The sequence below is a fragment of the Mastigoproctus giganteus genome, chromosome 1 (genome assembly GCF_048544385.1).
Source record: "Mastigoproctus giganteus isolate SK-2022 chromosome 1, ASM4854438v1, whole genome shotgun sequence".
Classification (NCBI taxonomy): Eukaryota; Metazoa; Arthropoda; class Arachnida; order Uropygi; family Thelyphonidae; genus Mastigoproctus; species Mastigoproctus giganteus.
The window spans coordinates 125066889-125081291 of NC_143575.1; the positions used below are offsets into that span (position 1 = coordinate 125066889).

The window sequence follows — 14403 nt, forward strand, 5'->3', positions numbered from 1 at the left end:
ACGAGGCATTGGTTAAACAGGTTCATTGCAAGTTCAAATGGCATGATAGGGACAAGATGTTTGATTTAAAGTTAATTAAGCAGCAATTATTAGATTTGCAATCAAGATTTATTATAACACAGTTGACAAAGCAGCCAACACCTATGGGATTATTTGTAAAAAGTTTTATTTTGTCTCTTTGGCTAATGAGCTTAACAACAGTACCACGTACAAGATAGTGGATACTAACAGTAATATTATCAGCAAAAGACTGATTGCTATGAGAAAAGGGTTAAAACTTAGCTGCTATAACCCTAGGTTTCCATACATGCATTGGATCCATAAATTTCATAAGTCCCCCATTGCATTTAGGTTTATAACCTAAATACTTCTTGTAGAGATAGTTACGTAGAAGTACCACATAAAAAGTTAGAATCTTTGTTAATAATTGTATTGGGTGAGGTAGGAGCCACTAAGATTATATTAAATAATGGAAAGGTTTTGGATTATCTTAATACCAATACCAGAGCAAAGTTTCCGGCATCCCCCTCCCTCCATACTTCTCCTTCAACCCATGCACGGTACTAAGTACTATAGGTTTTGATACCTTTCGTGTTTGGGGTTTTCATAAAAAAAAAAAAAACAAACATTAGACATGTCGGTACTTATGACTTCAAAAATCTGTTTACTAGTATATTGCATGAAAATTTAAGAAAGGTTTTAAATGAATATTATAATGCATATTATAGGGTTATCCCTTGCAATAAATATTACTGGGATAATTTAATAGACTTATCTTTATTTAATTGTTTCATCGTTAATGGAATTGTGGTTTATAGGCAGCATACAGGTATGGGTCTTGGTGTAATTAATGTATTGTGGAAAAACTAATGAGACATATGGCAGAGAAGAAAAATGCATGGGATACATATAAATTAACATGTGACACACAAGCCTATGATAGATATAAGCTGATCTGTAACCAAGTTACAAAGGAGGTTAGGCAGGCGAAGGCAGATTATGAGAAATCTTTGGTAACGGATGCAAAGAAAAACAGTAGAGAGTTCTTTACTTATGTAAACTCTAGAAGGAAGGGGATGAATCAGATTGGTCCACTTGATATCGATGGTTCAACTGTTCATGATCCTGCTCAGGTAGCTAACAAACTAAATGAATATTTTGCATCGACATACACACGAGGAGTTATTCAGTGAGGGGAATGCCAGAGGTATATTCAACTCTGGCATTAAGCTAGATAATCTTGTAATAACTGAGAGTAAAGTGGAGGAGAAATTGTTGAAGATAAACTCAAGAAAGGCACCTGGGGTGGATGGGATCTATCCAGTTATATTGAAGGAGGCAGAAAAGGAAGTAAGCAAACCCTTAGTCATAATTATGAGAGCTTCCCTGGACTCGAGGGAGGTACCCATAGACTGGAGATGTGCAAATGTGATCCCAATCCACAAAGGAGGATAAAAGGCTGACACAGGTAATTACAGACTTGTGAGTTTAACTTCTGTTCCAGGAAAATTAATGGAGGCGCTGGTTAAAGAAGCACTGCAGGATCATCTAGACAAGAGTTCAGTTATAGCTCGGACACAGCATGGTTTTGTTAAGGGAAAGTCTTGCCTGACCAATTTGATTGGATACTATGATGCAGTCACAAAAGAACTGGATGCAGGGAATAACTTTGATATTATATACTTGGATCTTAGAAAGGCTTTTGATACTGTTGCACATGGAAGACTGCTGCACAAATTGGAGCAGTGTGGCACTGGAGGCAAATTGCTGCTATGGATAAAGGGGTGGTTGAGGGGGAGAAGATACAGTGGTAATTAATGGACACTGCTCATCGTGGACTAATGTTATTAGTGGAGTCCCTCAGGGTTCAGTGTTGGGTCCATTGTTGTTTTCTGTATTTATAAATAATACTGATGGTGGTATATCAAGCTTAATGTCCAAGTTTGCAGACAATACGAAGGTTGGCAGGGTTGTCAAGGACACTGTTGACACTATGCTACTGCAATAGGATCTGGAAAAGTTGAGCAGATGGGCTGAGAGGTGGCAAATGAAGTTTAACATTGACAAATGTAAAGTACCACATATGCGAAACAGCAACCCCAGAGCAACGTATCAACTCTGTAGTACTACACTGACATAGGTAGAGAATGAAAAGGACCTGGGGGTAATTGTACAGGGAGATATGAAGTTCTCTGAGCAGTGCAGAGAGGTTGCAAGAGTAGCTCATGGTGTCTTGTCAATGATATACAGGAATTTTTCTAGCAGGGATAAGGTGGTGATTATTCCCTTGTATAAGGCAATGGTCAGGCCACACCTTGAGTACTGTATACAGGTCTGGAGGTCTCATTTCAAGAAGGATGTAGAGCTGCTGGAATGAGTACAGAGAAGGGCAACGAGATTAGTGAATGGAACAAAGGGTTGCTCTTATGAAGAAAGGCTTAAGTTTTGCAAATCACAGTGTCTGGAGACTAGGCATTGGCGAGGTGATCTGATAGAGGTGTATAAAGCTTTGAATGGTTTGAGCATGCTCAATGGTGATGGGATTCTTCTTCTTGCTCAGAATAATCACCTGAGAGGGCATAAATTCAAATTGAGGAAAGACAGATGTAAAATAGATGTGTGGAAATTTGCCTTTAGCCAGCGGGTAGTTGGTTGGTGGAACAGACTTCCATCCCTTGTCGTGGAAGTTGATAGCCTAAATAAATTTAAGGCTCAACTGGACAGGTATTTCGAATGAACGGAGGGATGAAGTGGAAGTGGTTTTTTTTTTTTTTTTTTGTTTTTTTTTGGCTGATGCTGCATAAGCTTGCTTTCTTGCATCATATGCCTCTACTAATGCTAATGCTAATATCGCAAGGATTAAGAATAATAAGAATATGTAATAGTCAAGTTAATATTTTAGTAACACTGACCGATTTTTATCAAGAAGCTCGGGTCAGTCCACGTTTTGGTAGCTCTAATGTATCGGCAAAAATTTTTGCATTTTCCTAAAGACTGTCTTATGGTGCTTGATACTAGCTATTACTATGACATTCATTTTTGCATTTAAGTTGTTTAATCTTAGTTGTAATGGTACAAGTTTCTTTACACAACGAATTACCAAGAACCCTACTACGGGATGGGGATATACACCCCCGGTAATTTTACTAAGTAGTTCGGTGTCTTTGCCTCTACTTTTATCTATTTGCTATCTAATACTTCAATATGAAGCTATAACTCATGCCTCAAAATCTATTAGAGTAATTCGAGAGAAACTGAGGTGCTACTACTATTCCTGTTGTCTTTTCCTTTTGCCTATTTCTTGGGCTTGTGCCCTTGCTTTGCTTTTTCATGCCCATTAAGCTACAGAAACACTTGTAAATATTCTAATAATGTAAGAATAAAGCTATTTATAGGGCTAGCAGTTATATTTTGCCAGTCAGCCGTTCATATTTTTATTGCGAGTGTCATATTTTGAACATTTAGCAAATTATGCTATTCTTAACTTAACTTAAATTTAATCTTAAAGCTATTATGTATACTATATTTAGTATATATGAATAAGGTGAGACTGGCATATAACTCGCAGAAATAGATGGCTCATGTTGTTACTGATGGCATATATTGAGAGGCGCTAGCCCCAGGTGACATACCTTTCAATATAAGCTTATGCAGTAATGACATTATGATACTTTTGGTATTTTGTTAATATTTGATTTAGTATGACTTCGCTAATTATAGTGACTATTAGGTGCCTTGAAGGTTATGGCTACACACATATCTTAGGCTATATTGTTGAAAATAAACATAGTTCTTATATAATCAAAAAAATTAACATGTATATGAAAACTCTACGAAAACTAAAAACTTCTACTGATGTTTAATTCTCACAACTAATATTACTTAATGGAAGTGTCATGAAAATTGTTTGATACCCTTTCATCAGTGTAAACAGAATTTCTGGCTTTGTGCAGATATATTCAACAGTGGGTAGCCTTGTTCCAATTTGCCGCCTTAAAATATGAATGAAAATTTGCACAACATCTTTCTTCCCCTAGGAAATAAAAACAACACAAAAAAAATATATATCAAAATGAATAAGAAGCTTATACTTTTTTTTCTTGTAAAATACAGAATATATATACTGTTTACAGTCAAACAAGAATATTTTTAATAACAAATAATCTTAACATTACTACTCTAGTAAAGGATAGCGAATGTTTAGAAAGTGGTACTCACCTTGAATTAATCTGTGATGGTTTACTTAGGCAGCGTGGTTAATATTTAGGTTGAATTGTTAAATTGAATAAAATTAAAAAGGGGAGAAGTAAGTGTTGACTGAGTTAAAATATGCGCAAGGAAACAGAAGTGTACACATCCAATCCTTGGTTGTCATTGAAGTAAAGAAGCAAAAGAATAATTGAAAACTAAATAGGTGAATACGGTGAAGCCAATAGTCGTTACGAGGACTTTCGTTGGTTAAAACGTCTTCAGTTGGCATTGTGTGGAGAGTGTACGTGCATGGTATTTAAGAAATAAATTATACTCTTGTGATGCCTTTTATGACATGAGGTTCCAAATTGGGGAAAGATTGAAGGGGAGTTTGGAATTTAAGTTTTAAGGTTTGAGTGGTGCCGGTACCATTCAATAGCTAGGGTTCATATTGAAGTATTCTGTAGCTGGATTTTAGTTTAATGATGGAAATGGTAGAGTCAATGAGAGGGGGTGTGGTTGTGGGTCTGGGCATGAATTGTAAGTTCTGTAACAGATTGGTTGGACATGAGACTATGGAAATGATAGTATGCACAGATGTTGGATGTTTTTGATGAGCCAAATTTGGTAGTGGTACTTCTGATGTAACATGTATTAGTTTGGTTGACAATTAATGAGGTATATTATGTTATTGAGGTTGTCTGTAGTATATTTGTCTGTGTCTTTATAGGCGCTGAAGGAGGATCCTAATTTGTTATAGGTGGAAAAAACAAGGGCGATATCAGTGTCGTTAAATAGATGGTGGAACTGTCCTACAAGTTCATTGTGATAAAGGAGGACCATACGGATGTTTGTTTTAATGTTGTCTTCGGTTTGATTGTTAAGTTTAATTTTATTTTTAGTGATGGAGATTGGGTTTAAAATAAGTTGGTGGGGGTAACCTCTGGATATAAATTTGTCGGTGAGATATCGGATTTCGTTGTAAAGGTTGGTTGGTGAGGAGCTGTACTTTAGTGCATTGTGAATTTGATTATATAAAACTGTTTTTTTAGTGTTTAGGGGGTGATGAGAAGCAAAATGTAGGCATTTACCGGTGTTTCTATGCCCCCCCCCCCCTCACTGACTCTGCCATTTCCATCATTAAACTAAAATCCAGCTACAGAATACTTCAATATGAAGCTATTGAATGGTACCGGCACCACTCAAACCTTAAAATCCTAAATTCCAAACTCCCCTTCAATCTTTCCCCAATTTGGAACCTCTCGCGATTCAAGTTCCCACATGTCAAAAAAAGGCATCACAAGAGTATAATTTATTTCTTAAATACCATGCGCATTCACTCTCCACACATTGCCAACTGAAGACGTTTTAACCAACAAAAGTCCCCGTAACAACTATTGGCTTCACCATATTCACCTATTTAGCTTTCAATTATTCTTTTGCTTCTTTACTTCAATGACAACCAAGGATTGGATGTGTATGCTTCTGTTTCCTTGCGCCTATTTTAACTCAGTCAACACTTACTTACTTCCCCCCTTTTTAATTTTATTCAATTTAACAATTCAACCTAAATATTAACCATACTGCCTAAGTAAGCCATCACAAATTAATTCAAGGTGAGTACCGCTTTCTAAGCATTCGCTATCCTTTACTAGTCTATTAACACAGTACTTGAAGATCTCTAAAACTTTGCATTACTACTCCTCAAATGTAACTCAAATATCTCCTAGCCAACAATGCATGAAAGATTTCAGTTACCAGAAAGAGAAATATGGAAAACTATAAAGAAACCCAACATATACTGACTCACAAAAATTAGTTTTCACATTACTTCAACTGTAGAACTTTAAAATTTCTCATTGTTTTTATTTCTCAGATGCAAAGAATTCATACAACTTGTCTAAGAAAAACTCAACTAGCATTCTATGAAATGTTTGTCTCATAAAAATTAATTCCAATTAACTTTTATTGTATATCATGAGGTTTTGTCAAGGATATACAGAAATGTTGCTAGAAGGGATTATCCCTTGAAGGGAGGTGATTATCCCTTTGTATAAAGTAATGGTCATGCCACACCTTAAGTACTACATACAGGTCTGGAGGATTCATTTTAGGATGGATGAAGATTTGTATGAGCATGTACAGAGAAGGGCAACAAGATTGGTGAGGAGAATGAAGGGATCCTCTTACCAAGAGAGGCTAAAAGTTCTCCAAATTGCTGCAGCTGGAGACTAGGCACCTGTGAGGCGATCTGATTGAGGTGTATAAGGCCTTGATTGGGTTGAGCATGCTGAATTCTGATGGGATTCTTCCACTTGCTCAGATTACAAACATAAGGGAGCATAAATTCAAATTGAGAAAAGACAGCTGTAGAATAGATGTGCGGACATTTGCCTTTAGCCAGCAGGTGGTTAATTGCTGGAACAAACTTCCATCTATCGTTGTTGGAGTTGATAGCTTAAATAAATTCAAGGAGGAATTGGACAAACTTTTATAGGGAATGGTTGTGTGAATTTTTTTTTTTTTGATGTTACATAAGCTCTTATGCTTGCTTTCTTGCATCACATCCTCTATTATTATTATTATTAAAACTAAAAATGAATAAATTAAATTAAATTTATATTAAACACATATTCAGGGCAAAAGGCCTAAAAAATTATAGCATAGTGGAAATATTGGAAGACCTCTTTATATTTCAATATAAATCTCTATACCCATTCAGGTTAAACAAACAATATATCCCGTATTGGATTCCGAAGTTCCATAAAGTTCTGTAGGCAGTAGATTCATCACATTAAAAACCCCAGTAAAAAATTGGATGCCAAACTAAGCTTAATAGCCACCAACCTCTCCAATGCCAAATTAATTTCTGACAACGGAATCTATACAGAATACATCAAAAATAATAAAATAAGCAAAGTTCATTTACCAAAAATGCTGGTAAAGTCTATTTACCAGCATATCGCATGATAATTTTAAAAAAGTACTAATTGACTATTCTTTATACTATTAGCATTAGCAGAGGCATTTGATGCAAGAAAGCAAGCTTATGCAGCATCAGCCAAAAAAAAAAAAACCCACTTCCACTTCACCCCTCTGTTCGTTCAAAATACCTGTCCAGCTGAGCCTTAAACTTATTTAGGCTATCAACTTCCACTACAAGGGATGGAAGTCTGTTCCACCAACCAACCACCCGCTGGCTAAAGGCAAATTTCCGCACGTCTATCCTACATCTGTCTTTCCTCAATTTGAATTTATGCCCTCTCAGGTGATTATTCTGAGCTAGAGGAAGAATCCCATCAGCATTGAGCATGCTCAAACCATTCAAGGCTTTATACACCTCTATCAGATCACCTCCCCGATGCCTAGTCTCCAGAAACTGTAATTTGCAAAACTTAAGCCTTTCTTCGTACGAGCAACCCTTTGTTCCATTCACTAATCTTGTTGCCCTTCTCTGTACTCGTTCCAGCAGCTCTACATTCTTCTTGAAATGAGGCCTCCAGACCTGTATACAGTACTCTAGGTGTGGCCTGACCATTGCCTTATACAAGGGAATAATCACCTCCTTATCCCTGCTGGAAAAATTCCTGTATATCATTGACAATACTCCATGAGCTACTCTTGCAGCCCGTCTGCACTGCTCAGAGAACTTCATATCTGCCTGCACAACCACCCCCAAATCCCTTTCATTCTCTACCACTGTCAGTGTAGTACCACAGAGTTGATATGTTGCTCTGGGGTTTCTGTTTCCCATGTGTAGCACTTTACATTTGTCAATGTTAAACTTGATTTGCCACCTCTCAGCCCATCTGCTCAACCTTTCCAGATCCTGTTGCAGCAGCATAGTGTCAGTAGTGTCCTTGACAACCCTGCCAACCTTTGTATCGTCTGCAAACTTGGACATTAAGCTTGATATACCATCATCAATATCATTTATAAATTCAGAAAACAATAATGGACCCAGCCCTGAGGGACTCCACTAATAACATTAGTCCACGATGAGCAGTGTCCATTGATTACCACTCTCTGTTTTCTCCCCCTCAACCACCCCTTTATCCATAGCAGCAATTTGCCTCCAATGTCACACTGCTCCAATTTGTGTAGCAGTCTTCCATGTGCAACAGTATCAAAAGCCTTTCTAAGATCCAAGTATATAATATCAAAGCTATTCCCTGCATCCAGTTCTTTTGTGACTGCATCATAGTATCCAATCAAATTGGTCAGGCAAGACTTCCCCTTAACAAAACCATTACAAAGAATATCAAGAAATACTACACTGTAATAAACTGGCTAGATCTAATAACTTTGTGTGTAATTAACAATTACATACTTATAGGTAAGAGCACCTATGTGCAAAGTAGAGGTGTGGCAATGGGAGCGAGCAGCTTGTGTTCCATTGCCAATCTCCACTTGCACTGATATGAAAACAAAATAAAAGACAATATAATATTTTTCAGATATAGTGATGATGTTTTAGTTGTCAATTATGATAAATTCGATAGCTTGGCATTGGAAACATATCCCCCAGATCTAACCATAGAATACACCAATCCGAATAGCCACTTCCAAGCCATATACCTCGATAGCAAAATCATAATGAAAGAAAATAGTCTACACATGTCACTTTGGCAAAAGAGACTTCAGCTTCCAAACCATTAAAATTACAAACTGGGAGACAAATTTAGCAAAACAGATACATGGCAATGTAATTAGAAATCAACAGAATAATACGTAGCTATAATAACCCGAGAAATATGATAGGAGCAGTAATAAAACTTAAAGCCAATTTAATCAAGAATAAAATGGCAGTTAAGTTTATCAGATCCCATATAAATGCAGACATTCAAGCCAATTTAATCCGACTTCATCCAGACATTAATCCTAATAGGCTCACAGAACAAATTTTTGGCCCCTATTAGACCCCCGGGTGTACTGCACTCAGACAAGGCTCACTGACTGACAACAGCACAACCCAGATGTCCAAATTCAAACCCTTAAAACAAAAACAACAATAATAATAATAATTATAATTATAAAAATAGTTCTCGAGCTGATCATGACTGGATTAAACTGTCTACCAATCTTACAACATTAGATACATAATAGCCCAATGCGGACTTTTTCCTAACATTCGCTGGATAATTATATAATTGGAAAAAAAACTATAATGCATATACACTTCACCCATCCAACAGTTTATAGTCAAAATAAATTCCATGGCCCCCGTAAGGATATACAGGTAACCCTCGTATAACACGTTAGTTTGGTCCTACAAAATTTCGTGTAAGGTGAAACTAAGAACCAGTACAAAAAGGGGGATTACATTCCAAAAGCTAACAAAAATACACCATTTTTTATAACTATAGAAAACTCAATTTTTATAGTGGTAATAACTTAATATTTTAACTATTTTTATAATAGTAGTAACTTAAATAATAATAACTGAACAAATGTCTTACCTTACAAACTGTGATACTTATATGTCAGATAATGTACGTTCATTTAATTTTCTTCCTCTTCATCGATGCTAAGCACAATCTCTTCTGCAGCATCTAGATTTCGCGTACCTTCTGGACGCTTCAACGTCACAATTTTTTATGGTCTCAAACAATCACAAGTTCAACAGCACAGAACCTAACCCAGGGATCCCAACAAAATACAGTGGACCCCTACTTAGATATAAAGCACAAATTTAACTTTATTACCTTACCAATTTAACAAAGTTAAATGATACGTGAAAATCGGAAGAATATTTTACAGTTAGCAAAATAAAAGTAAATTTACGCTTACAGACATAGCTTAATTAATGCATACTGTAACATGTATATACTAAACATCTTGTTATACTAAACATCATGTTAAGTATATACTTAACATAGATGGTTCGACTATTGATGATCCTGCTCAAGTAGCTGATAAACTGAATGAATATTTTGCATCTACATTTACACATGAGGAGTTATTCAAGGAGGGGAATGCCAGAAGTTTATCAAACTAACAGGGAGCTAAGTGATTTTGTGATAACTGAGAGCAAAGTGGAGGAGAAATTGAGGTTAAACATAAAAAAGGCACCTGGGGCAGATGGAATCTATCCAGTTATAATGAAGGAGGCAGCAAGGGAAGTAAAATTTAAAACAGTAAAAGTGATATGCAATTAATAACAAAGAACAGGGCACGCACAAGTTGCAACAAACACAATACACACAAGTGAGATACGGAATAATGAGTTTCTGTTATGCTGTAGAAAGGTTATACCAGTCCTTGTCCAATAGATAACATTACTAATTTAGAATTAATAGTATTAAAAATAAAGTTGTATTAAAATAATTTATCCCTATATGTATTTACCTCCAATCCTAATGAACTATTACAAATTTAATACTTAATACTTATAAACAGTGAACGTGTAGACTTAAATAAAGATTAATTTATTAATCAATTATAATTGCGATTACCACCAGACATGCTAAATAGACCAGATGGCACCCCAGCCACCAATAAATTTGGCAACTGAGCTGCTTTACGGTCTTTCTTATACTGACCACCATCCATAATGATTACAGGTAAATACCTATATATTTTATACTGATGCATACCCATTGGACTTTGGGTCTAAATCCCAGTTTGCTGTTAATACCAAACTAAAATGAAATTTTCACTTACATTATAATTATGATATCTAAAATTAAATATGATAATGAATTTAGTAAACTGTTATTGGGATTAAAGAAACGAGTATGCATGAGACATTCATTTAATGTAGCTATCTGTCCGGTCAAAGCCCCAGAGGAAGCAGTGGAGAGATGGCCATGTGGATGAATGTAATTTTCCCTATTTTTACCTTCCTCCCCTCCTTTTATAACTTTAGTTTAATTTATTCTTTAATAATTTCCCTTTTCCTCTAACCTCTTATATTCATTCATTTAAAAAATTTCCTTTAACTTAATTTCATTTTAATTTTTCGACATACATCAATAGACAAACCAACAACTACTAGCACACCAATTGCTAGACAGACTGTTAGGCCATAATGCTGGAAATGACTCCCACACAAAATAAAGTTATATTAGGAGGGGGTAAAAGTGCTATAATATGCATATAATGTATAATTGATTATTCCTACAATAGCATTAATGCCACATAACTACAACCACATTACAACTGAAAGTTTATTCATTACAGAGTATAAAACTTAAAATATTAGCGATTAAGTGTGTGTATATATATATAGTGCTTTTTTTGTAAAAAAATAGGTGCCGGTACTCATTTTTTGTTTTTAGGAAAAATTGAATATTAAAAGAATATGAAAAGTACTCTAAAAGTTTTTTTTTCCTGATATTGTTACTTTCGTAGCAATGTTTTTGAAATAAGAACAACAAATTTAGTATATTAACACAGTTTATTAAGCATAAATTTATTATTAAAGTATATTAAAAAAAATAAGTAAAACATGAGCAAAATAAGTAAATAAATCGGTCAACTACTGAGTGCCAGGCACTCAGGATGCAGGGTCCGTAGTCGTGAATGGTCGTTAGTGTAGTATCTCAAATAGAGAGCTTTAATGGTAACTGAAAAAAGTTTCTAGTACCCCAGATTGGCCTAAAACTGAGGAACTAACAAAAACGTTGTCTATTTGAGTGTTTGCAGTTGTTGTGAATGATAAGGGTGGGAGAAGTGACTCAAACTTCTTCCTGGGGAAGCGATTAAAGTCATGGGGAGAAGCGACTGGCAGGTGAGGGCCGTGCAAGACTGTGCAGGTGTCTCCCCACCACTGCCGCCTCAACACTGGCTCTCTGAGTACCTCCTTGCCGCGACAACTCCAGCTTTGAAAATTGTTAAAAAATACTTCTCATCGCAAAATTTATAAATGACCTTTATAACTAACTATTTAGCAACCTTTTTGTCACCAAAAGGAGAGTTACTTAGTACAAAGAAGTGCGCTATCAAAGTGCAATAAAAAATTGTTTTTTTAATTTTAACACAAAACGTAAATAATAGATTTCAATCGGAATAATTTTCCCTTGATAAACATCGAATAACGCATAGCGAATGTGATTTTTAAATTTTTAGCTCCATTAGCGACGGAAATAGAGGGGGAGGGGACATGAAAATTACTAAACATTTAAAATTAAAATTTTAAAATAAATTAAAAATTTATTTTTAAAATTATATTTTAAACCTACTCGTTGAGCTCTTTCCAACGGTGTATATAAGCTATAGGTTGTCGAAGACATTTTTGTCCCCCCATATTTTATCTCCCCATTTCTCAGACAAATTTTTTTCAACAACGATCAATATGGCGCTATGTTGGCCCACATGATGTACAAATCCATGCAAAATTTCAAGTCAATAGGTTGAGTGGTTCCAGAGATACAATGCTGTAACAGACGGACGGACAGACAGACAACGGAGTGACATAAGGGTCCTTCATTAGACTACGGCCCCTAAAAATAATAAGTAAAAATAAATAACATAAATAAAAATAATTTTGTAATAAAGATATTCCAAATTTTTATTTAGTTCTCATCCAACACCCTCTGCCAACTTCTTTTCTTCCTCTTTGTGTGTCTTTGCTTAATGACATTTTGGAGCAGCCACAAATCGACATATTTTCCTGGATCGAAGCGGGTCAGCAGTGGGCCTACAAACAGTAGTGAAGAAACTGTTTTTGTCATCAATGAAGCTCTGGTTGGGCTGACAATCAGATTCATTCGTGAAAATCCTCATTCACATTCACTCGATGAAATTGGTATCATACTCACAGCGTCCATCAAATGCTGCAATTCTTCCGAAACCATCTTTTCAATTAGGTATTCCTGAAATCCATGAATCGTATCTCTTTCATTTAACTGTAATCTAATTGACAATTTTCTAACAAGTTTCACCAAATGCCATCATTTCATGTTTAAAAGGTTCAATACCTTCGTTGTCCTCATTTTCTTTCTCTCGTCATCGCTATTGTCACTAGTTCTTCAATTTGAATTTTTTTTACTGTGAACATGTAAACAGAGATAGGGAAAAATTTACGGAAAAATTTGGATAACGCACTTTCGCGAAACAACAGATGATTATTTGTTGGGGTAAAAGAAAATCACCCTCTCCTAATTCTCGAACGGGATGCTTACAGTTGATTCATAGCAGTGTCCAACCTACGGTCTGGCAGAAAAGTGAACTAAAACAGCATTTTAAATTTTGTTAATTATCAAAAAAATTTTCTCATTAAATGTTTTGTTCAGTAAATGCAATTGTGTATTGTACTTAATAAAATTTTCCAATATTTTCAATTTTACTTTTACAAGCAACAAGATATGGAAAAAGGAACACACTAAAGAAATCTAACTTCGAATTTTTTTTGAATATGGCTCCTGTATGGGAAAAGTTTGAACACCACTGTAGTAGAAGGTGGACCAGAGTCCATTGGGAATACCCCTTAATCTGCGCGCTGCTGACCAGCGCGACTTCTCCGTATGTGGGACAGGTGGTCGAATAGGTTTTACCAGGTATCACTAAGTTGTAGAATTGTAATCCCTTTGGCCCTCTTAATTCGTGCAGCAGCACTAATTGCCTAAATTGCTGAAGGCAAGAAATGCGAACAGTGCGTACCGAGTATATACTCTCCTAATCTGTTCACTATATGAAAATTTTCTCACTCAACAGAAAGTATTTTAAATGTAACTTCCACGGGGAATTCAAAATAATTCGCTATAAAAGGATTTTGTTAAACAGAGGTCTGACTGAGTAATTTAGTTATACAGTTTTATATAGAAAATATCTTAACAATAGACGGTGAAAAATGCAAATTTAGTTAAATAATTTTAAGCTTTTTTGAATAGCAAATTTAAGGAATATTACAAATTTTGAAGTGCATTATATTCAAATGTCACATGTCACTGTTAATAAAGGTGCTGGTACAGCGTACCGTCTCAAAAAAAGAACTGCATGTATACAGTCGGTCCTCGTATAACACATGTTTGCATTACACGAATTCGATCATACACGATTTATAAATAGGGGAACGTTATCTTAAATAACACGAACCGAATTCGCTTATACACGATTCACCTTTGTGTTTACAAGAAATGGCAGTCGAATGCGGAATCACCCCAACTGAACGCAACACGATAGGAACGAAGAAGATTCTTAAAATGTATTTATGTGTTTTATATCAGTGAAAGGGAAACACATTTCACCATAATAACGTAAAAACCAACA

At 35.5% G+C, this 14403-nt stretch overlaps 1 protein-coding gene across 1 annotated transcript in view; it reads right to left on the reverse strand.

Moving 5' to 3' along the window:
* LOC150091122 (protein Mo25-like) overlaps positions 1 to 14403 on the reverse strand; it is a 170681-nt gene that overhangs the window by 81130 nt on the left and 75148 nt on the right. The window contains exon 4 of the mRNA XM_090382046.1: positions 3915 to 4033. Coding sequence (XP_090238172.1) covers positions 3915 to 4033 — 119 coding nt within the window. The remainder of the gene's footprint in view (positions 1 to 3914; positions 4034 to 14403) is intronic.